The sequence below is a fragment of the Hippocampus bargibanti genome, linkage group LG03, assembly GCF_051943395.1.
Source record: "Hippocampus bargibanti isolate YZ-2025 linkage group LG03, ASM5194339v1, whole genome shotgun sequence".
Taxonomy (NCBI): Eukaryota; Metazoa; Chordata; class Actinopteri; order Syngnathiformes; family Syngnathidae; genus Hippocampus; species Hippocampus bargibanti.
The window spans coordinates 12,882,383-12,904,277 of record NC_142736.1 but is presented as its reverse complement, the minus strand read 5'-3'; the positions used below and the strand labels follow the sequence as shown (position 1 = coordinate 12,904,277).

The 21,895-nt window shown below is 40.7% G+C and overlaps 2 protein-coding genes across 3 annotated transcripts; both read left to right on the top strand.

The window, feature by feature from the left end:
- The first annotated feature begins 746 nt into the window (after positions 1–746).
- Positions 747–10,546, top strand: LOC148900383 (lactadherin-like). 2 transcript variants are annotated; one of them, XM_088992030.1, is made up of 10 exons: positions 747–933; positions 3,004–3,129; positions 3,196–3,327; positions 5,436–5,549; positions 6,871–7,052; positions 7,133–7,288; positions 7,390–7,534; positions 7,930–8,114; positions 8,198–8,353; positions 10,150–10,546. In XM_088992030.1, the coding sequence occupies exons 1-10, from the start codon at positions 858–860 to the stop codon at positions 10,291–10,293; spliced, it is 1,416 nt and encodes a 471-aa protein (XP_088848156.1). In that variant the 5' UTR covers positions 747–857; the 3' UTR covers positions 10,294–10,546. The 2 variants fall into 2 exon arrangements, with proteins under 2 accessions (XP_088848156.1, XP_088848155.1); XM_088992029.1 differs by having other exon boundaries at positions 7,912–8,114.
- Positions 10,547–12,213: 1,667 nt separating this feature from the next.
- Positions 12,214–21,780, top strand: LOC148900382 (nucleobindin-2-like). The gene is made up of 13 exons (XM_088992027.1): positions 12,214–12,333; positions 12,645–12,782; positions 14,353–14,460; positions 15,115–15,247; positions 15,342–15,445; positions 16,904–17,089; positions 17,262–17,352; positions 17,471–17,529; positions 17,598–17,690; positions 17,886–17,975; positions 18,076–18,246; positions 20,299–20,359; positions 20,429–21,780. Exons 2-13 carry the CDS (start codon positions 12,645–12,647, stop codon positions 20,644–20,646), a joined length of 1,452 nt encoding a protein of 483 aa, XP_088848153.1. The 5' UTR covers positions 12,214–12,333; the 3' UTR covers positions 20,647–21,780.
- Positions 21,781–21,895: the final 115 nt, after the last annotated feature.

Below are 21,895 nucleotides of genomic sequence, written 5' to 3'. Positions count from 1 at the left end.
ACGTTGTTGTTTTAACACGCTGAATGGTGATAGGCTCCAAAATCCTTATTGTGTTGGATATGTTCAGGAAATTATCATTTACAAACGTAAACGCTTGCAGATTGTTTTGAAAGAAATACATGATAAAGTTAAGATACAGTATGTATCTTTTTCCCAACTTTTAAATACAGTAATTGATTCTTGAAAGGGTTATTGTGATGTGTTATTTCAGATATGTAGTGTAAATGTAATTGTTTATCACAATACAATGACAGAACATTTGATAAAATATTCAATTTTAGAAACATAAAGGAAACTCGTGGCCCGGGAACAATGTCTCGATGACGTTGTTGCACAGATTGTCCACTCGTCGGCGACAGAGTGTGCCAAACTTTTTACCGGAGCGCCATAGCTTGTCAAAAAAATCTGGTATAACTGCACATCTATCTATGTTTAAAATGTGCTAAAATACTTTGAGGTGTCAGGGAACAAAGGGGATCGTTCTGAATGAAATGATGAAGACATGTAACGAATACAGTACCATGTTTAAAGTGGTCAAAACATTTTTTTGTTTTCATTTTTTGCAGGACAGACTGTTCGATATAAAAAAAACATTTTAAAAGGTACATTGGGTGATAAAGAGTCATTCTTTATCAATGATTAGTTTGAGTTCGACCGCAATTCCGTGTCACTGTTCAGTTCGGAAGCAAAGGTCTCCCACCCTCGTCTATGACGTCACGTCGCATTGGGTTTTACCGCAGGTTCCTCCTCTCACTGTTTTCTACAGAGTTCCTATTTTTCAGAGTGCACCTGAATGTAGCTACAACCAGTATTTTCGCAGCAGCCCGAACTACCTTTGTTTAATAGAGTAAACAAATATGACATCTTCCAGAAAAGCAAGCAAAGTTAGCTTGACAGCAATAACGCTTCTTCTTTGTTTATCGCCGGCCATAGGTAAGTTTATTTGACTCTCTTTACATTGGCTGTACATTCAAAATGTTGTAGTGATTGAAGTTAGTTCACCTATACCCTTCACGAATCTGTGAATCTAAACCACACAACACAACATAACTTTGTATTTGTGTTTTTACATTGCTTCTGCAAAATATTGAAACCAGTTTACGGGATTTTTTTATGGCATTGTCCATTGAGTCAATCGTGACTTGTGGGATTTTGAAAGTATGAAACTTGAATGATGACATGGAAGATTTGGTGCTGTATATGCACAATTCTCTTTCGATATCCTTATACAGCACCAATTACTGTATTTACGATCTTCAACTGTTCTCTTGAAATGCATTCCCACTTTTGAAGGGCACTATTTAAGTACAGTATCGTATAATTTCAGAGTGACTGCAGTTGTGAACATGCTGTCATTAGACTACCTGCAAGACTGTTGTTCCAACCTTCCTGAAAATGCGAGCGATTGTACAAAGTATATTTCGTGTTTAGAGAAAAAAAATACTGTTGCAAGTCAGTGCCCCCTGTCCCATTCTAGTAAACTGAGTCAGAACTATGATACTTCTTTTAAGGTTTAATTGGAAACATTATAAATGTTTGTACAATTGTTGTCATATTTATGTATTATTCACAAAATTATTTCGTTTATATTAGTCAATATCCCTGAGGTTAAACAATATGTAGTGGGGTAGCGGGGGAAAAATAGCACCATATGTGCTGGTGTCTGGATTCAACACGAAGCAGATGTCTTTTCATCTAACCTGAGATCAACTTGGAAATGCCCTGCCAACTTCCTGAACCTGTACACGCATCGTCTGCCTAAAATAGTAACTAAACATGTCTGGGATGTTCAGAGTGCCATTGGTTGGTTCACGTCTACTGTCATGACATGTGTAGATCCCACATTTAGTGGCACTCGTACGTAGATCACCTGTCAGTCTGCGTGGTAGGTCATTGGCAGCAAGCATCACACGCGTTTCCCGGTGCAATGTCATGTTGTATAACTCCTCATTCCCGTCAAACCAAGAGCAAGAGCTGCATGCTTCTCTTCCACCTGTCTAATCCTACAATCTCTTAATCCCGGTCACACAGACACGTTTTGTTGTCAGTGTTGTCCGACTACAAAAAATGTTGCTTGATAAACGGTTTCTTTGGCTCGTAGTTGTAGAATCTCCACTACTCTCTGCTTTGGTTGTTTTTATCATAGTGTTCCCTATTGCAAAACTAATTAACATAGGGGATAGGAAACAGGAAGGGTTATTGACACTTGTGTGTTGCACAAACCAAAGTTTGAAAGGGGCCTAGGTCAGGACATCATGTGTTGCATCTCAAGCACCTCTTTGGCAGACTGCAAGTTCAAAACCCGTCCGTACTCTTTATATACACTGGAGTTGTGAGTTTAAAACATTTGGGGAAATAATGCAGAGTAGTTTGCACATCCGGGCAAACTCTTGGCATACTAAATAGTGTCTCTAAGGAGGCCCAGACATAAGACAAACAACGATAGTACCAATGTATTTTCAATCTCTCTATCCCACGCGGATTCACCTTACAAATGGATGTCAAACTCATTCACCCCAGCAACATGTTGATGTCAAAGAGGCCAGATGCTGCTGAGGGGATGAATAGCAACCCTGAATAGCATCATAAGAGTAAACAAACACCCAGATTATGACTCATACTGTAAATCTGTGCTTTGACACTCCCACTTGGCTTTTCTGCCTGCGTTGTGGGAGCCGTTCAAAAAGTATGACTAAGTGTTCTAGTCCTCTGTATTCCCCTCCACAACACCTCAAACATTTTTCAAATTTTCTGTTTTCCCTGTTCCAATCTTTTCATGTTTTTTTGTGTGCAAAATATGTCATTTGTTTCATTTCTCACTTAATGTCTGACATTTTCTTTTGCCAATTGCAATTGCATGTTCATATTAGCAAGGGTTTAAACCTGTAAACAGGGAGAGCCGAGTTACAGTACCACATCAAATGTACCCTTCAAATGAGGTCAAAATCCATCAACATGTAATTATCATTCATTTCAACAGTTTTTCCCTATTACATTTCCAAGGTGACTACTGCGAAGTGAATTATTGCCATAATGGAGCAACGTGCGTGACGGGAGTAGGAGATGAACCCTTTATCTGTATCTGTGCAGATGGGTTTGCTGGGGAAACATGCAACCTTACAGAGACAGGTACGGCAATCAAGCCATCATTTCGGTACAAATGGCACCTGACGTTCTGCGCTTTGTTTCACTCAGGACCTTGCAGTCCCAACCCCTGTAAGAATGATGCCTCTTGCCAGGTAATTGCTCCGACCAGAAGGGGAGATGTTTTCAACGAGTACATCTGCAACTGCAGGCCAGGCTTTGAGGGTGCTCATTGCCAAACCAGTAAGTGGCTTCACAAGTTAGCATTATCAAGTCCTGCATCAATGGTAAAATTACTGTATACGATTGAGGTCTAGGCAGCACTCCAGCAGATGGGATGGATGTGTGCTGTATTAACTGTAGTCTCATGAAAGACCCTCTTTCACAGAGTTCTGCGGTGACTAATTAGATAGAAAACCCCTCTACGAGTCTTTTCGTATGCAGATGCCACAACAAACGTGTTCCCACGGTATTGAACTCAGACATTTTATTGAAGACCACTGAAACACTCTTCACGGAATTATTTGTGGTTCAATGACTTTAATCAGAATCAGACTCATCTTTATTGCCAAGTATGTAGAGCACACAAGGAATTTGTTTCCGGTCGAACACGCTCCACTAGTATCATCAGCAAAATAATTGCAAAGAAGCACTATACAATTCCATTTGGAAATCCAATGGGTTTGAAAATGTGGAAGGCGAAAAGGTTGAAACTGTCAAGTTAGAGAAACTTCCTGCTCAAACCTGGACGATATTACTAAAGAGGCACTTATTTGGAATGAAAAAGTCTTCTCCTCCCATCGTGCACAGCCTGACCACCAATTGTAGTGTTTGTGGAGTCTACTCCCTGCACAAGTTCTATTTCTGTGTCAAATGTCACTGGCAGAAACATTCGCCTGTTTTTAGGGTGGCAGTATTTGTATGGTTACAGTTTGGGTGTTAGACTATCTTAAACTACTATGTCTGAGACGGTTCTGACAAATACATGTATGCATTAAAAATTTTATTATTAAAATACAATTATTTTCACATTCTTTCCTAACAGGGTCCAGCGTTTCTCACGGTTTTATTTGTGTTGTCACAATAACACTGGTATTTGTTTTAATGTTTTGACCAATCCTCTTAGCTAAGCAAGAATTGCACGGTTCAATGTGGCCTTATGTTGAGCAGAATCATTGAGGCTACGCGATGATACAAAGTAGCACAAGGCATTCTCATTGACCATGGGGGATTGTCTGAATAAATTTTGAAATCAACACAATCAAGGTACTTCCATTAATTTCATATTTGTTTACTACCAATAACGATTGAGCAACAATAAACAACAAGTCTCAATAGTAAAAGAAGTCTTTGCAACTAATAAAGTTGATCAAATAAATAAGCTAATTGTCATCACGAGAAAAAAAGCAAATGTTTCCTTTTAGGAAAAAAGTTGTTTGAGGAGGCAATAATAACTTTGGTAACACGAGTGAAATGGCCAAATGCTTGTGTGATAAATCGGTTTAGAATATGCCAAAAAACTCATATTTGGTTAGTTAGGGTGTCAGTTACTTCCGTTGAGAATGCAGTTAAGTCGTCTGGGTTTGTGGAAACCCACAGAAACGCATTGATACAGTATTTGATTTTGTGCATTGTTTTGCACGAATTTAAGTCAACATGCCTTAAAAGCTTTATCGTGTTATCCTGGTTGCTCATCTTTTAAAACATTCCTGTTTTAAAGTGGCCTATTCGTCATTGTCAAATAAGTGCATTTAGAATGAAAGTCCTGTAATTCACTGAAATGTTACTTCATCTCCATTTCATCAAGGATAAAACACACATTATTATTAGCCATACGCATACTTGGTTCTGTGATATGTTTTAGAGGTGTACTTAGAATTTAAATTGTTGACACAAGTACGTATTTTATGTTTGGATTGCTAATCTTTAATGCGCTTCCTCATTCTGTCATCCAGTGAGGCATCAAAAGAGAACATCAGGTCAATAAATGTTTTCCATTTTCAAGCATAAACACGTTCTGGACATTTTTTTCCTTTAATTCACACAGCTAAAAAAACTCTCCACTTCCCTAGAGCATTATAGCTGCAAGTTTTCAAAACATTGGCCATGTGATGTTTTTGGTATATGCCTGTGGTGGTTTGACTACATCACCTATACCTTCGTTTAAAGGGACTTCAAGAAGCAAAATGCTTTGTTAAGACAGCTACTTAAAAACAAAATCACAAGAACAATCAGAATTCATAAGTGGCCATGCAGTCATACTCTATGGTTGTCTGTTATGGCCAGAGCCACTCCCGTTTTATATTCTGTGCTTTAATGATTTTAAACAATAACATTGTCTTTATTTCCAGATGTGAACGATTGCGCCAACCGACCATGTAAAAATGGAGGCGTATGCAGAGATCTCTATGGTGATTACTCATGTCAGTGCCCGTCACCCTATGTTGGGAAGCAGTGCCACCTACGTACGTGTATTCAGTAAAAAATTGTTCTTTTCATTCTCATACATCTATTGTATTCATTCTTTGAATATAAAATGTGGTTATATATATACTGTATATGAAGTATATTGTCAAGGATTTCAAAGAGGGGTCTGTTGGGAAATCCAACCTCAGTTGCTCAGGATGAGCAATGCATTTTGATGATGTTCTGAGAATATAGTGTGCTAACTCCCTATACTGGCCACTCGGTCCCTGTAGAACCATTGTCTGATTTTGATCCGCATTACTGGCATTAAGTCTGTTTCTGTGAAGGCTGGACTCCTGCCTTTTGACACCGATTCTGTTCATGCCCTTCAAGGACAGAGTTTCTAAGCGCAACCAAGAAATGAGACGCTCTGGTTAGGTGGACTGTACTTCTTGCAGAAGATGTGTTTGTGTTGGCTTCAGCAAGCTGCAATTACCAGGACACCCGAATGTGAAAACGTGATCCTCAGTCAAAGACAGGGTGACCCCTCTGAGTTGTAGAGTCTGCGTCTCAGTGCAGGATCTGTAGTGATCCCGACTCTAATTTATTCTATTGTGAGGTAGAAGGAACTGAGCCAAAAGGCAAAGCTCTCAACTTACCAGTTGCATCTCGAGTTGAGATTTTTCCGCTCACGTCCTACTGATAAAAGTCCCTGGGGGAAGACCTATAACACTTTGCAGAGACCATTGGCTGACCTAGTCACACTTCAGCATCAACCCTACTGGAAGAGCTGAAGAATCTGGAAGAATCTGGAATCTGGATCTCTGAAAGCTGAAGATTCAGGAGAAGTACATTTTCTTGCTTTTCTTGCCTGATGCGACCCAAATCCGAGATGACTAAAACAAGATGGGTAGATGGATTCAACCATGTCTTGTATTTGACATTAGATCCCTCAGATTATTATACTTTTCCCAACATTCTAGCATTGCTTTGCCACAGTTGTCAAAAGTCTGGGTTTGATTTTCAATGCAGAGTAGTGATTGAAGTACAGAATCCATTAGTTCACATGCGTAGTAGCCCCCTTTTGGTCAGCATGTGTCCAAGGACCATTCAGACAGTCTTGTGGGTGTGATTTTTCATTGCCCATGGACAGTTAGGATTCGGCCATAAAACATGCCTATGACTAATTCAATGTGTGACATGATTTTATCAGTGAAGTCCTGTCTTAAAATTCCACTAAAAGACAATGATATTAAAAGTGCATCAGGAAGTTGAAGGGAGTGCAGGTGTCCAATTTTGATAGTATGCAGCATATGTGAGTGAATAGTGGTGTACTGTACTATTTTTAAATGTAAAAATATTTACATTTTTGTGTCTCAGGTTGTATTTCTTTGCTGGGAATGGAGGGAGGAGCAATCACAAAGTCCCAGATTTCCGCTTCTTCTGTGCACTACAGTATTTTGGGTCTTCAGCGTTGGGGACCGGAGTTGGCTCGGCTTAATAATCAAGGTATCGTCAATGCCTGGACATCAGCGACCCATGACAAGAATCCTTGGATTGAGGTGAGACAAGTCATACTTCACACTAATCGAATCGAAAAGAGCTTCAACAATGATAACACATCACCACTTCTTGACTGTAGATCAACATGCAGAAAAAGATACGACTAACAGGAATAATAACTCAAGGCGCCAGTCGAATGGGCACGGCAGAATACATTAAGGCCTTCAAGGTGTCCAGCAGCTTTGATGGAAAGACTTACACCACATACAGAATGGATGGACAACGGAGAGACAAGGTAAGACCATATGGTGCAGACTTTAAAACCCTCCGTACAAGATCTTAGTGCTATGTTACAGTCTATGCATGTCTATATCATCATACACCTTTAAATTGCAGGTTTTGGTGGGCAACACAGATAACGACAGCACAAAGACCAATCTTTTTGACCCACCCATCGTTGCCCAGTACATCCGCATTATTCCTGTAGTTTGCCGAAAGGCATGCACACTGCGTATGGAGTTAGTGGGATGCGAACTCAACGGTAAACACGCCAAAAACATCCACTTGCAATTGAATTCTCAGGGCAACACTTCAGAGAGGAGGACGAGTTGTATTTAACAGGAAAACAAATGCTAAGCCTAAGCCATGCTAAACCGCCGCTAAACTATCGTTCAATGTAGTAGTCAGGAAATGGCAGAATACCTGCGCAGCACAGCACACGGTCTTTTCTTGCATATTCTTGCATGCATGCCACTATCCCTTCTGCCTCATTCCTCTTTGGCTGGGCTTTGAACATTTTTACTTTCTCATTTTCTAGTGGAGGATATTGTATGATTTCTTCTGCACGTTTATTTCTTCATCTTTTCTGCTATTTTGTTTTTTTCCTTTCCTCCCTTCTGTCTGTTTCTTTATTCACAGTTTATTTAAACACAACAGGGTGCTCTGAGCCAGTGGGAATGAAATCTCGCCTGATCTCAGATGGCCAGCTTTCAGCCTCCAGTTCCTTCCGCACGTGGGGCATCGATTCCTTCACTTGGCTCCCTCAGTTTGCTCGCCTGGATAAGCAGGGGAAAACTAATGCGTGGTCTCCTTCCCAAAACAACCGATCGGAGTGGATTCAGGTGACATACTGTGCACGTGGGTTCATGAACGCCCCAGAATGACATACCATTTCAAAAGCCTTCATTGAAGTTTTTTTTCTCAGGTGGATCTTGAGAAGACAAAGCGCCTGACGGGTATCATCACTCAGGGCGCCAAAGACTTTGGGGTGGTGCAATTTGTGTCTGCGTTCAAAGTGGCTTACAGCAATGATGGGGAGTCTTGGAGTACGGTGAAGGTCATTAACACAGACAGCGATAAGGTCAGTAATATAGAGGCACTATTTAGACAACTCTCTTACCTACTTTATGTTGATGCATTATATCATCCAGAATCTTCATGTTAAAGAGGCAAAAATGCCATTCATTCCACACCAGGTCCAATTGAACAAAAACACAAATCCAATGTTTTTTTTGCCAAAGGCCACATTGTAGTTACGGTTTCCTCTCGAGGGCCGTTATGAATTTGAGGAACCCACTAGAATGTTGCATCTCCTCCACATATCACATCCGGAATTACAACAAATGAATTAATAACCAGTTTTCAAATCTGAATTAAAGAATAGCAACTCTTGCTGTGGTTTGCATGTGACAATTTGAAATGTTGGTTCGGACTTTAGCAAGCATCATGGCACTTGAGCTACTTGATTTGTTTTCGCGGGCCAAATAAAAAGATGTGGTGGGCCAGATTTGGCCCCCAGGCCTCGACTATCTGGTTACATTAGCTGTGTGGACCCATGTACTGGAATTCATGCCATTAACCCATATGTATAAAACATTGGAGAAACAATGTTAATGGGGTTGAGGGTCTACGGTCATGAAAGGGCTATCCTCAGGTTCTACCAAAAATCTCGGATGCACAGACTTTTCCAAAATGTCTATGTGAGGGCAAATAAAGATTTTGGAGGAACTTTGGGCTCTCATCCAACTCTTGGGAGGGGGGGGGGAGTTGTCCACGCACTTCACATTGCCCCCATGTGTTTTACTGTCACTGTCATAATCTGAGAGGGCGTTTTAACCAATTGACAATGACTCAGTGCAGCAGAACATGACATGATTGGATTGGATTGGATTGGATTAGCCTTTATTCGTCTCGCAGTATAGAAATTTACATTTCACAATAGCAAAGTTATGAAAGTAAAGTAAAGAAAGAAGCAGAAAAAATAAAATACAGGAGCTGCTGGAAAGGCAGCCACTCACGCACCACCATCTTGAATTCAAAAGAACAAAAAAGTGAATAACAAATAATATGACAACACAAAGACAGACACAGGCAGTCATTCAATCTTAAACACTTTCTGGACTCTTTTTGTTGCATGAAGCAGTTTTAGATGAAAGAGGAGAAGATCAATGCGTCCTTTTCACCAGTGGATCAGAGATGTCTGAGTGGAAAGTGCATGTCTGCTAGAAGCTAAATGTTGAAAGCCAGCATGAAGCTGTAGCATCCATTGACGAAAAGAGATTGTCTCACATCTCTTGTCCCACGTAAATCCGTTTCAATTCCAAGCCGCGACAGTTCCACATATGCAACGGCGCACTGCGCTGACGGTCCTTTCTTCTCATCACGGGCCCTCAAGCCATGCATCCATTCAGCCACCGACTGTCCATCAGCAATGACCTTTTCGCTGAACAAACGGGTCTGTGAAAATGTTGCCCATTACAGGCGCAAGAAAGCACAATCGCTTCAGAGCTGTTCAGCTATGACAGTCATTCCTCCCAATCAAAAACAGTGCTAGCAAATTTGTCCAGACGAAAAGGCGCATCCGCTCAGCCCAGTCTCCTCTTTGATGAATGTTATAGCCAAAAATATTGAAAAACAATCAGTACCTGTTCCACATGACGCACAACAACACAAAGCGACAAAAGAAAACACAAAAACAGGACCAAAAAAAAGCAAGGCTCGTGAGAGCACTTGATGACGGCTGCCTACTCGGGCGCCATCTTGGACTTCAAAAACATTATGACAATGATCGTAGAGAATTCATGCAGAAGAGACTGTTGTTTTTGGACCATATCTGTCACTAATAACTCATACACCCGCTATCTTTCTTACTTCCAGCTTTTCCAAGGCAATATAGACAACAACAGCCATACGAAGAATGTATTTGAGCCACCCTTCTATGCCCGATACGTCCGAGTGGTTCCCTGGGAGTGGCACGAGCGCATCACTCTGCGCATGGAGTTGCTGGGCTGCGATGACTAGAGATTCAACTTACTTTCGTAGACATTTCACTTGCTCATCTCCTCTGACAGAGTTTACATCATACTATATAGCTCTCTGGATGAAGATCATGTTGGCAGAATAGCTGGGACTTCAAAACATTGTGTATTGTCTCTGTGTGTGTGTGTGTGTGTGTGTGTGTGTGTGTGTGTGTGTGTGTGTGTGTGTGTGTGTGTGTGTGTGTGTGTGTGTGTGTGTGTGTGTGTGTGTGTGTGTGTGTGTGTGTGTGTGTGTGTTTGACATTGCACATTCCTACCCTGTGTCCATTCTCCAAATTGTATCATGTTCTTACATTTTCCAATTAATCCTCTGTTTTTGTGTGATGTATACAGTCCATGCTAATACTGCTGCTGTTGGGTTTAACCAACTTTCTCTCCAACTTTTATTTCGCGAGTGGGGCACAAAGTAGCATGATGAACCTTGGTGAATGCAATATGATTTCGGTATGCTGCGAGTCCTGTACATGGAGTACTTTTTGTTTTACACATTTCAAATGTATTTCTATTCATGTTTAAAAAAAATACTATGTTGATATCACAGTTTCACGGCGCTTAATGTGTAGCTAGATAAACTTGAAAAAATTGTAAATATGTATTGATGTGCTACGTTCAAGGTATTAATTAATTAATTGATTAATACAGTCTCTTCATGTATATTATAAAAGAGTATTGGTCATAGTTTTCATGCATGCACATCCGTGCCGGTCATCTACCCAATAAGTCATTTGTCACAAGGTGCTGTATGAGAGGTACAGCAATCTGAAGGAAAGATTCTTAAAGAAGGTGTTATCAGTTTCGCTGGCAAATTTAGGGACACCTCTACAAACCCTGGTAAAACCCATAAAACATCAGTGTTTGCACAAAGTTGCACAGTGGCTTGCTGGGGCGATGTGATCAAACCATAAAAAAATTCAAGCTTGTGTTTGCCTTTTTTCATTGGTCTTCCTTGACCTGATATTAGATCATGTTTAAGCAATTTAAAAGCATTTGCCTTTTTTGTCATCGGAAACACACAATGGAAGCTGCGCACTGTCAACGACCATCACTCCATTGCCACCTGTGTGCATGGTTTGGCTAGGCACTTCGAGCCACATCCTTGGCCTGTGCCCACCGCCATTACACATCGCCACAGGACTTTGGATTTTCATGGGTGAGGATGGGGGTGCACAGTCCACACTTCCCCATCTTCACTCTTACCAGGTGAGTTTCTGTCCACACTTCCCCATCTTCTCTCTTACCAGGTGAGTTTCTGGTGGCATGAGGATACTCATGATGACCATTTTCTGGCAGGAATTGCAGGGGGCTATTGCTGGCTCTACTACTCTGGAAAAAAAATACAATGGCACACGACACTCACAAAGCAAAGAGACCTAATCGGATTGAATCAAAACACAAATATCTATCCAGTGGGCCTTTTTGACTGAAAAACAAAAAGCCTATACGTAATCTGCTTGGGAGCAAACTGGGTAAATTCAAAATGGTCGAGTGGTCAATAACTTTATCAAAGTAAGCACACTAGAAAAGACAGAGTTTGTTATGCTTCTCCCTAAAAAGAAATGCTAATTCCTCAATTAAAATACTAAATATTGACATACGCAATATCGAACTGCCTATGAATGACAGTTATTTATTTATTCAATGTTTATTTACACAGGTAAGATGATAATTAATTGCAAAGCCGACCTGGCAGAACAGAGCAGAGTAAATCAAAGCAAATACAAATACAGTACACAGAAAAAAATATAGTGTGACGTTTAGTCTTGGCAATTGTTAGTTTGACCCTAGTGTACACATGCGCAGTGTCGACATCAAGATGAACCGTCTCGTCACCGCGCCACGTACTATTCGATGCAACCAAACCTCAATAGCTTTGACAGACGTGCAAACTGACCAATGAAAAACAAATATTAGGATTCCGATCTCCCATGAGCTGACTAACGAGCTACTTGCCGACAGAGTTCCTTCTGTAGAGGTGGCGATTGCGAATTATTTAAAGCAAATTGTGTTTAACAGCCACAGTAACGTGAGTATACAATAAAGACACATTTAGTTGCTTTTGTTCTGGATGTTGTACATTGGTTGTATTGAAGATGTTAACAAAATCAGATCAGAATAAGGTAATTTTTAGTTGCCTGTGTGACTAAATGTGTCAGTGCCAGTGCTAAGGCTAACGTCAACAGTTTTTTTGGACCCCAACAACTTAAGGTTTGATCAATGACAAAAACACATTTATAAAAATACACCACAAGCGACATTACAACTGTAGGGAATATTACATCAATGTACTAATTGTTTCCTAATTGTTGTTGTTAAAACTGTTTGATTTATTAAAAGATGTGGAGTCGTGCCCAGTTCATCAGCTGGATTCTGGTACTGGTCCAGCTTCTTACTTCAGAGGCAGTTCCCATCAGTAAGGACAGGACCAATATTAAAGAGCCAGACGTCAAAATTGAAGATGCTCCAGCTAGTGTGGTGAGTGATTCCCAACCTTTTATTCCTCATTAGGATTTGAATAACTTGGCCTCAACACAGCACTTCAACAGATTTACAAAATATAAAAACCTTGCAATTTAACTTCTGTAAACATTACATGTAGGACAACACATTTATTTAATGAGCTGCATGGCCCATTCACGTTCAAAAGCGATTCGTTTTTTTTTTTTAAGGGGAATAATTGCTTTTAATATCTGTAGAGGGGGGGGAATTGCAATTTCATACAATATCTCATCTCATTTTCCGTACCTTATTCCTCATTAGGGTCGCGGGGGTTGCTGGAGCCTATCTCAGCTGTCTTTGGGCACGAGGCGGGGGACACCCTGAATTGGTTGCCAGCCAATCGCAGGGCACACGAAGACATACAACAGTCACTCTCACACTCACACCTAGGGACAATTTGGAGTGGTCAATCTGCCTGCCATGCATGTTTTTTGGAGTGTGGGAGGAAACCGGAGGACCCGGAGAAAACCCACGCGGGTCCGGGGAGAACATGCAAACTCCACACAGGGAGGCCGGACTGGGACGCGAACCGGCGACCTCTGCACTGTGAAGCCGGTGTGCTAACCACTCGACTACCGGGCTGCCCATTTCATACAATATTTCTGCTAAAATAAACAGAACAAATCAAGTAAACAAGACAAACTTGATTTGTTTTATGTGGCCTGAGAGAAAAAAATGATCGGGGCCCTTTTCACATTTGATTTTTCATAATTTGGCCTCAACACAGCACTTCAGTAGATTTACAAAATAGAAAAAAAGTTGCAATTAAACAAAGATCACATGTAGAACAACAATTTTTTTTTCAAAAAGAAGAGGACATTTTGGTAATGTGTAGCATGCTCCTTCATGTTCGGAAGAGCTTTGGTTTTAATATCTGTAGAGGGGGATGAAGAATTGCAATTTCATACATATTTGCTAAAATAAAAACAACAAATCCATGAAAAAATACAAACTCAGATTTGTAAGCTTTCACATATAAAAGTCATTTAGAATTTCCGCCTTACCTTCCGGTTTTTGCACATCTACATTTGCACAGTATACAGTTGACATTTTTATTTTGTTATGCTTAGAATATCTTGTTTTCTATCCTTTCACTCCCACCCCAACCCCATCCCTCTTCAATTGCTGCTGTGGACTGCAAATTTCCCCATTGCGGGACGAATAAAGGTATTCTGATTCTGATTCTGATATAAGAGCTGAAAATCAGATACACAGAAGGACCATATTAAAAAACAAACACAAGCAAAGACAAACAATAGACACACTTTAGACATTGAAACTTACTAAAACACACACTTATTGCATTTTAAGTGTTACTTGGCAACAGTTTTCCCTCTCCAACTAAGTTTTCAGCTCTCCAAACAAAAGACTTCAAGCTTATTATTTGCTTCCCGCAATTGAAGTTTCCTGCAAAACTCACATGTAGAACAAACGCTTTCGGAAAATTGTTTGAGGTTCTTAAATACCGTGTTATACTGCTGTATTATATTTTAATGATTTCAATCACTTGGCATTCATTGTTTGACATTGTTTTTTTCTGCTAAAGGACACTGGGCTCCACTATGACCGCTACCTCAGAGAAGTCATTGATTTTCTTGAAAAAGATGAACATTTCAGAGAAAAGCTCCATAATACTGACATGGAAGATATCAAGGTGAAAGTCCTCTTTACCGTGTACTTTGATTAAATCTCCCAGTACGTATATGATGTATGAGGAAAAACCATGAGTCACCCACCTGCTTCTCCTCCATGAACAATGAAAATGTAATGTGGAAAATCAAAAGTAGTGAGACATATCACTCTGATGCTACTGTGTCTCCTATCTCCCAAAGCTGCACTTTTAGACCCTTTCGGACCCTTTTACAGATGTTAAAGTATTCCCCTATGAATGACAACGCAAACCTTTATTAGTGCCCAACATGAAAACCTTATCATTAGCGTACGACAAATGGGATTCATTACAACAAATCTAATGACTGCATTTTCCGCCCTATAATGCATACATACCTAAAAGCGTTCCATTTTGTCAAGACCCGACAGTACGCCTTCTAATCCTTATATCGGGATCAATATTCTGATTTCTTGGACGTAGTACTGTATTTTGAATGTTCTGTAAAGCGCTTTGTTCCAGCAGCCAGTTGTGAAAGCTCTGTATAAATGCAGTTGTCAAAGCGCTAAATGTAAGTCAGTATGTATTGTTTTGTATTTTATTGTAATCCCTTTTCAAAGTGACTCATAATAGAAAGGAGAATCATGTAATTTTTGTGCTTGGGCTCTTTTTGTTGCAACAAGTAATGTTTACTTCCAGCAAGGTAAACTTGCCAAAGAGCTGGACTTTGTCAGCCACCACGTCAGAACCAAACTGGATGAGTTGAAGAGGCAAGAGGTAAATCGACTCAGGACACTCATCAAGGCTCGGCATGACCTTGAAGGTGGAAATGGTAGGTCAAGAGTAGCAAAAAAGCAACAAAATATGGTTGATTCTAAATTCATTATTCATTCATAAAAACAGTGCAACTTGTGCCTCTCCGACAGATATCGCAGTTGACCACCAAGCTCTGCTGAAGCAGTTTGAATACTTGAACCATATGAACCCACATACCTTTGAAGTGGATGACCTGGATCGACTGATAAAATCGGTAAGTCGGATGGCCCGCAAAAGTATTTGCACATTCGCGTCCTGAATGACTTGTAGACACACTATACAGACAACTGTGAGAAATGTCGATTGACGGTAGAGCTTGTCAGCAGACAGCAATGTCGCTGTTAGTAGTTCAGAATCAGAAAACCTTTATTCGTCCCGCAATGGAGAAATTTGCAGTGCACAGCAGCAATTTGAAAGGGGATGGGATGGGGGTGTTAAAGGATAGAAAACAAGATATTCTAAGCATAGCAAAAAAAAATGTCAACTGTATACTGTAAATGTGCAAAACTGTTTCATGAAAAACTGAACATAGTGCAAGTATCAAGAAAGGCATATTGATAGATGTAGCTGTATTGCATTCACCCATATTTGCAAGTCTCCAGTTTTTTTTCCACATGTGATTATTGAGAATTGCGAAGCCTGACAGCAGTCGGTAGGAACGACCGGCGCTACCTCTCCTTCTTGCAGCGCGGGTGTAATAGTCTCGCTGAAGGAGCTACCCAGTGCTGTCAGGGTGGGCAGGAGGGGGTGGGAGGGGCTGTCCATCATAGCTTTTAGTTTAGCTAGCGTCCGTCTGTTGCCCACCTCCTCCAGAGAATCCAGCGAGCGGCCCTGGACAGAACTGGCCCTCTTGACAAGGCGCTCCAGTCTTTTCCTGTCCCGGGTGGTGATGCTGCCTGACCAGAAGACAATTCCATAGTGAATGGCTGAAGCCACCACAGAGTCATAGAAAGTCTTTAGGAGTGACCCCTGAACCCCAAAAGACCTCAGTTTCCTGAGTAAGAAGAGGCGACTCTGTCCCTTTTTGATTAGGGCATCCGTGTTTGTCGTCCAGTCCAGTTCACAGGTGTCAAAGTCAAGGCCCGCGGGCCAAATCCGGCCCGCCATATCATTTTTTTCGGCCCGCGAAATCAAATCAAACTTGTTAAATTCCATGATGATTGGTAAAATCTGAGCCAAAATTCCATATTTTTGGATGTCAACCACAATAAAAGTCATTATTCTTGACTTCAGATTTGAAAAGGAGTTATTGGTTAATTTGCTGTGTGCTCTATATGTAATATTTGAAGGGATTTAAACATTCTAATGGGTTCCCCAAATTCATAACGGCCCTCGAGAGGAAACCATAACTACAATGTGGCCCGCGGCAAAAAATGACTTTGACACCCCTGTTGAAGGAGGTCACCCTCTCAATGTCCGAACCCTGGATGCTCACCGGTGCCAGTGAGGATTGTTTCCTGCAGAAATCCACTACCAGCTCCTTGGTTTTCCCATGGTTCCAGGTTGACTGAAGCAGCTAATCTGGGATTTATCCCAAAAGTTATCGATATGTTTTATCTTTTCTATATCAATGTTCAAAGAAATGATTTGCGCACTGTATTTTGAATTATATTACTGCTCAGATATATTTTTTTAATGAGGCAAAACCAACGCATGATGTTTGTGTATCAAGGCCACAAACGATCTGGAGAACTTTGACAAAGAGAGACACGAAGAGTTCAAGCGTTACGAAATGATGAAAGAGCACGACAGGCGGGAACACCTGAAAACGCTGGATGAAGACGAGCGAAAGCGAGAAGAGGAGCACTACGAGGAGCTGAGGAAAAAACATGCCGACCACCCCAAAATCAACCACCCGGTAAGTCTGACCGGGAATGTATTAACACTCGCTTGTCATCCTTGGATGGGTTATTGGATCTCTCAAACCTTTTTTGATTGGTGTTTGGAGGCGGCGGGCGAATCATTTTGACAAATGTACCATCATTTGTCAACTATATAGAAAATGTTGAAATGAGGTGTTATCTTCGCAGGGTAGTCAGAATCAACTCAAGGAAGTGTGGGAAGATACAGATGGCTTAGACCCGGAGGATTTTGATCCCAAAACTTTCTTCAATTTGCATGGTAAGTCTTTCAGTCCAACGGGCTTCGTCCCTTTAATGACAAGAGACACACACACACACACACACACACACACACCCAGTTCAGGCATGACATCGATGTTTTCCTCTACTTGATGCAGATACCAACGGGGATGGCTTCTTTGACGAACAGGAACTGGAGTCGCTGTTCACCAAGGAGGTGAGAAGTCATGTCATGTTGATTGATATGGCGAAATAGTCCTTGAGCTTTGCTCGCTGATGTTTCAGCTGGAAAAACTCTACGATCCCACCAATGAGGAAGATGATATGGTGGAAATGGAAGAGGAGAGGTTACGCATGAGGGAGCATGTCATGAATGAGGTATTGGACAGTTGTTGAAATAGAAACAGACACAACATTGTGTACTGACAGTTGGCTCGCTTATTTCTTCTTGTGAACTCGAATAAAAGATAAAACGCAAAGTACAAAACCTTTGACCATTCGCTGTGGGGGCGTGTGGCCTGTCTTGACGTTTTGCATCCGGTCATGTCATTTATTGCATCTAAACACTTGCAGGTGGATTCAAACAAAGATAGGCTGGTCTCCTTAGATGAGTTCATGACAGCTACAAATAAAAAAGAATTCTTGGAGCCAGATAGCTGGGAGGTAAGCCCCCAAAGCAAGACAAAAAATATCCACTCCATTGTTATGTCTTCAACAAATTCGAGGACACTAAAATGGAGCTGGGTTCATGTGCTGTTTGTAGACTTTGGAGCAGAACCAGGCCTACACGGATGAGGAGATGAGGGAGTTTGAGGAGCACCTCGCTCGCCAACAGCAAGAGCTTCACCAGAAATCGACAGAACTTCAGAAACAGAGAGATGAACTGGAAAGGCAACAGGAGCAGCTGAATGCGCAAAAAGTTGAGTTGCAACAGGTAAGGGCACCACCGTTGAACACATGCAAAATTGTTAGTGCCTATCTGTTAATTAAAGGAGAACTCCGTAGGGGGCAAAGGAAGAACTTGAAACAGACAAAAGTGACTGTGTCATGCACATCTGACATTGCTTTTGAATGGTCATAAAAAAAAAAACATTTACTCTTAAATCTGGACAAAAATGACATTTTGTTGCCCAACCTTTTGAGGCTTTTTGTGGGGAAACCAAGCTGCTTCTCAAGGTCGTTAATTTGAGATCATTTTAGATTGTATCGATGAAGGAACAACGGATCGATGCATGATCAAGTCGCCTGAATGTAATTACTTCAAAATGACCGGAAATGCCGAGTTTCAGAAGGTCCCGCCCCCTTGTTCATGACGTCACGCCAGGACGTCTTGCCTTGCTCTAGAATCAAAGCAATGGCTTCAGATTCGGAGAAGATGCTTTCTTGTTACTCATCCAGTTATAAATATTATTCAAATAGTTCTGAAGAGGAAAGCATAAATGTTTGCAATCGATTAAAGTAATTCCATGTCATTTTGAGGCATCTGGAGTCCAATGTAGCTTCCCGAAAATGCACATGATGGCGCCAAGCTCTGTTGGAAATGGGCTGATTTTTCTGCTGGGAATTTGTGTCAACTAGAATCAAATAGTAGTTTTGGTGCAACACACAACGATTCACCATCGCGTTATTTATGTGTTTTTCTTCTAATTTCGCCATCAACACGGATCATCATGAAGTTTTCAGACCAAACAAAGTACCCAAAATGCATTGTGTGTCACTTTCTCGGTCAGGGGCGTTCCAGACGTGACGTCAGGTCAGGCATCGTCATCAACTCGAAAACAAGACTTCCTGAATATTCAATTCAGCGCGAGTCTTAAAACGTAAAATATAGTTGTATTTGTAAAATACGCTCAGTAGAAGTCATTTGAAGTGATTTTACAAATTATGGACACAACCTGTCCGGAGGCGTCTGTTGTCCTTCAAACGACAACTGACGTACGTGACGTCACTGAAGGAACGCCCCTGACCGAAAAGACACATTGTAGCAGTCCTTCCATCACGTCAATGTATTTTGCTGTACTTGTTTGGTCTGAAAACCTCGTGTTGCACCAAAAAGCTGCCAGAAAAGGGCGACCAAGCTCCATGGAAGGAATTTATCAGCCTGTGGAAACGGGCTTTGTCGCCATTTTCTGCCTCCCTTGGGTGCGACATTTCCCACCCCTGATGCCTCAAAATGACACGGAATAAATTCTCTAATTGATTGCAAACATGTATGCTTTCCTCTTCAGAACTATTTGAATCATATTCATAACTGGATGTGTAACAAGAAAGCATATTATCCGAATCTGAAGCCATTGTTTTGATTCTCAAGCAATGCAAGGCGTCTTGGCGTGACGTCACGAACTGGGGGCGGAACTTTCTGAAAATGCCCAATTTGCAGCTCAATTTTTTGCAGATTTTGAACGCTTTAAGTCATTTTTATTGGTGTTTTGCATTTGAATATAAATATCATACTGTGTGTTTTGGGTATTTTAGATGCTATGAAACGGTTTTCTGATGTCAGTTAGGAAACAAAAAAGTGATGTCGGTTGTCCTTTAAGTCGACTAAAGACACACTGGATATTGTGGATTTTTTTTCTGGTAGCTAATTTCTAAAAGTGAAACAGAGAGTGACGCCGCAGTGTTGACAGTGATTTTATTAGTTAGAATGTTGATGTTTATGGATAATGGCTAATAAAAAACAGAAATTTACCATCTCAGCAAATATGAATGTTAGATAGTACTTGCCTGTCAAATAGGTACATGGCTTTCAGGTTATTTTAGCGCCTTTCAACTCTGTTTACCTACTGATGACGCAGCATTAGGAGCACCTGAATATTCGGAACCTTGCTCAAGGACAATTTGACATGGTCCCAAAGGTTGAGCATCAAACCTTCAGGTCGGGAGACTGAAAAGTACTTCTGAAAAGTATTTGTTTCATTAGTCCACAGTATGTTTTTTCCAATCAAATCAGCGAGGCAAATGAAATCTCGTTTGTTCTTTTCAGGCCGTCGATCATATGGAACGACTCAGGGCTGAAAAACAAGAACCCCCTCCGGAGGTCCACGGTAGGTCTAGGTTCATTTATTTTCTTCACGGCTGTTGTCCGATGATGCTGATTGACATCTTTGTTAAAGTCGAAGGAAACGCCATCCCAGAGAGCCACGCAGCTGACAATCGACAGCAGCACCACCAGGGAAACCTCATCCAAGAGCCCCAACCTGCTGCTCAGGTTTATCAAGATGCAACTCACGACCAGAGTCAACACCAGAATCAGCAGGTGGACGAGCAGATACATCACAATCTGCCTCCAAGGGACCCTGAAAGACTGCAAACTGAGAAGCACCTCCCTTAGGGCCTTCACGGCTGGACTTTTGCAACCTTGTCTAATCTAAGAGTGTCTAAGCTTTTTCACCATGATGACACCATGATTGGTGCTTTGGAACACACTCTCAGAGAAGCACACACATTGAACAATACCAGTTTTGGGTGCCCGAATTAAGAATTACATGATGGATTTTCAGGAGCATGTTGTCAACATGATGGCAACGAAGGGACATTTGAGGAGTAAAAAGACATACTACTTTCAAGGCCTGTGGAAAAAGTCACTTTAATTGAAACACCAGACAACTATTGTGTCATGTGAATGCCCCCCCAACCTCCTGATTGGACCACTCATTCATACTTTGACTGAACGTGTCTTTTATTATATATCATTTCAATCATTCATTCATTTCAATGACAACCTAAATTGCTGTTAAAAACAAGGTTTTTGCTCTTTGTTCACCACTTGACAAAATGGCCACACATTATTGCCATATTGTTTGTAAGAATTTATCTACCACATTAATTTATTGCGATCAGATAATAAAAGCAATCATTCTCAATGTTTATAGGATTTATCTCAAAAAGCTACAAAAAGTGACAGGTTTTTAGTATTATTTGAATGGGGCACAACTGAGGAAGACCCCATTCATTTGATTGTTGTTAGTTTATTTGGATTTTTTTGTTAGGAGTTTTGTATGCTGTGTTTTAGTTGATCATGATTGGTCATTTTTTACTTTAGATAAGTATTTGGTAAAAAAAAGAATACATAAACGGAAATGCAAAAATATTCCCATTTGATTTCCTTATTTGTAAAAGGGCAAAAAATAAAACGAAGCCACATCAGTGGATTCTTAATGCAGAAACTATGCATTCATTTGCCATCTAGAATGTTTCCGAAAGATTGAAATCTGGTCACGTGTGTTGTTGACTTACCATGCAGTGTTGTTTCTGTTCACAATTTCTTTGCATCTTCAAATCAGCAAAAATACAAACCATTCTTCCCTGCTATTATTTCACTGTGCCAAGTGGTTTTCTTTGTGAAAATATGGCATAGTTAATTTGCACATTACAGACACGTCGTTCTGTTATTGCTTGCTGCTGGATTTCTCAGTGTGTCGCTAATGTATGCCTCAGTTCAAGACAATAAAATGCTTACATCCATTCAGTTTGTACATATATATAAAATCAAAACTTTGCTGCTGTGAAATGTAAATTTCTCCACTGCGAGACTAATAAAGGCAAATCCTATATATATATATTTAATTGCTGATTTAATC

What these genes read in the sequence shown, in the direction of transcription:
- LOC148900383 (XM_088992029.1), top strand. Translation starts at nt 858, where the DNA reads ATGACATCTTCCAGAAAAGCAAGCAAAGTTAGCTTGACAGCAATAACG. An exon ending in TTGTTTATCGCCGGCCATAG is followed by an intron (nt 934 to 3,003) that starts GTAAGTTTATTT and finishes TACATTTCCAAG; the next exon opens with GTGACTACTGCGAAGTGAAT. An exon ending in ATGGACAACGGAGAGACAAG is followed by an intron (nt 7,289 to 7,389) that starts GTAAGACCATAT and finishes TTTAAATTGCAG; the next exon opens with GTTTTGGTGGGCAACACAGA.
- LOC148900382 (XM_088992027.1), top strand. Translation starts at nt 12,645, where the DNA reads ATGTGGAGTCGTGCCCAGTTCATCAGCTGGATTCTGGTACTGGTCCAG. An exon ending in TGGAGCCAGATAGCTGGGAG is followed by an intron (nt 17,976 to 18,075) that starts GTAAGCCCCCAA and finishes TGCTGTTTGTAG; the next exon opens with ACTTTGGAGCAGAACCAGGC. An exon ending in ACCCCCTCCGGAGGTCCACG is followed by an intron (nt 20,360 to 20,428) that starts GTAGGTCTAGGT and finishes TCTTTGTTAAAG; the next exon opens with TCGAAGGAAACGCCATCCCA.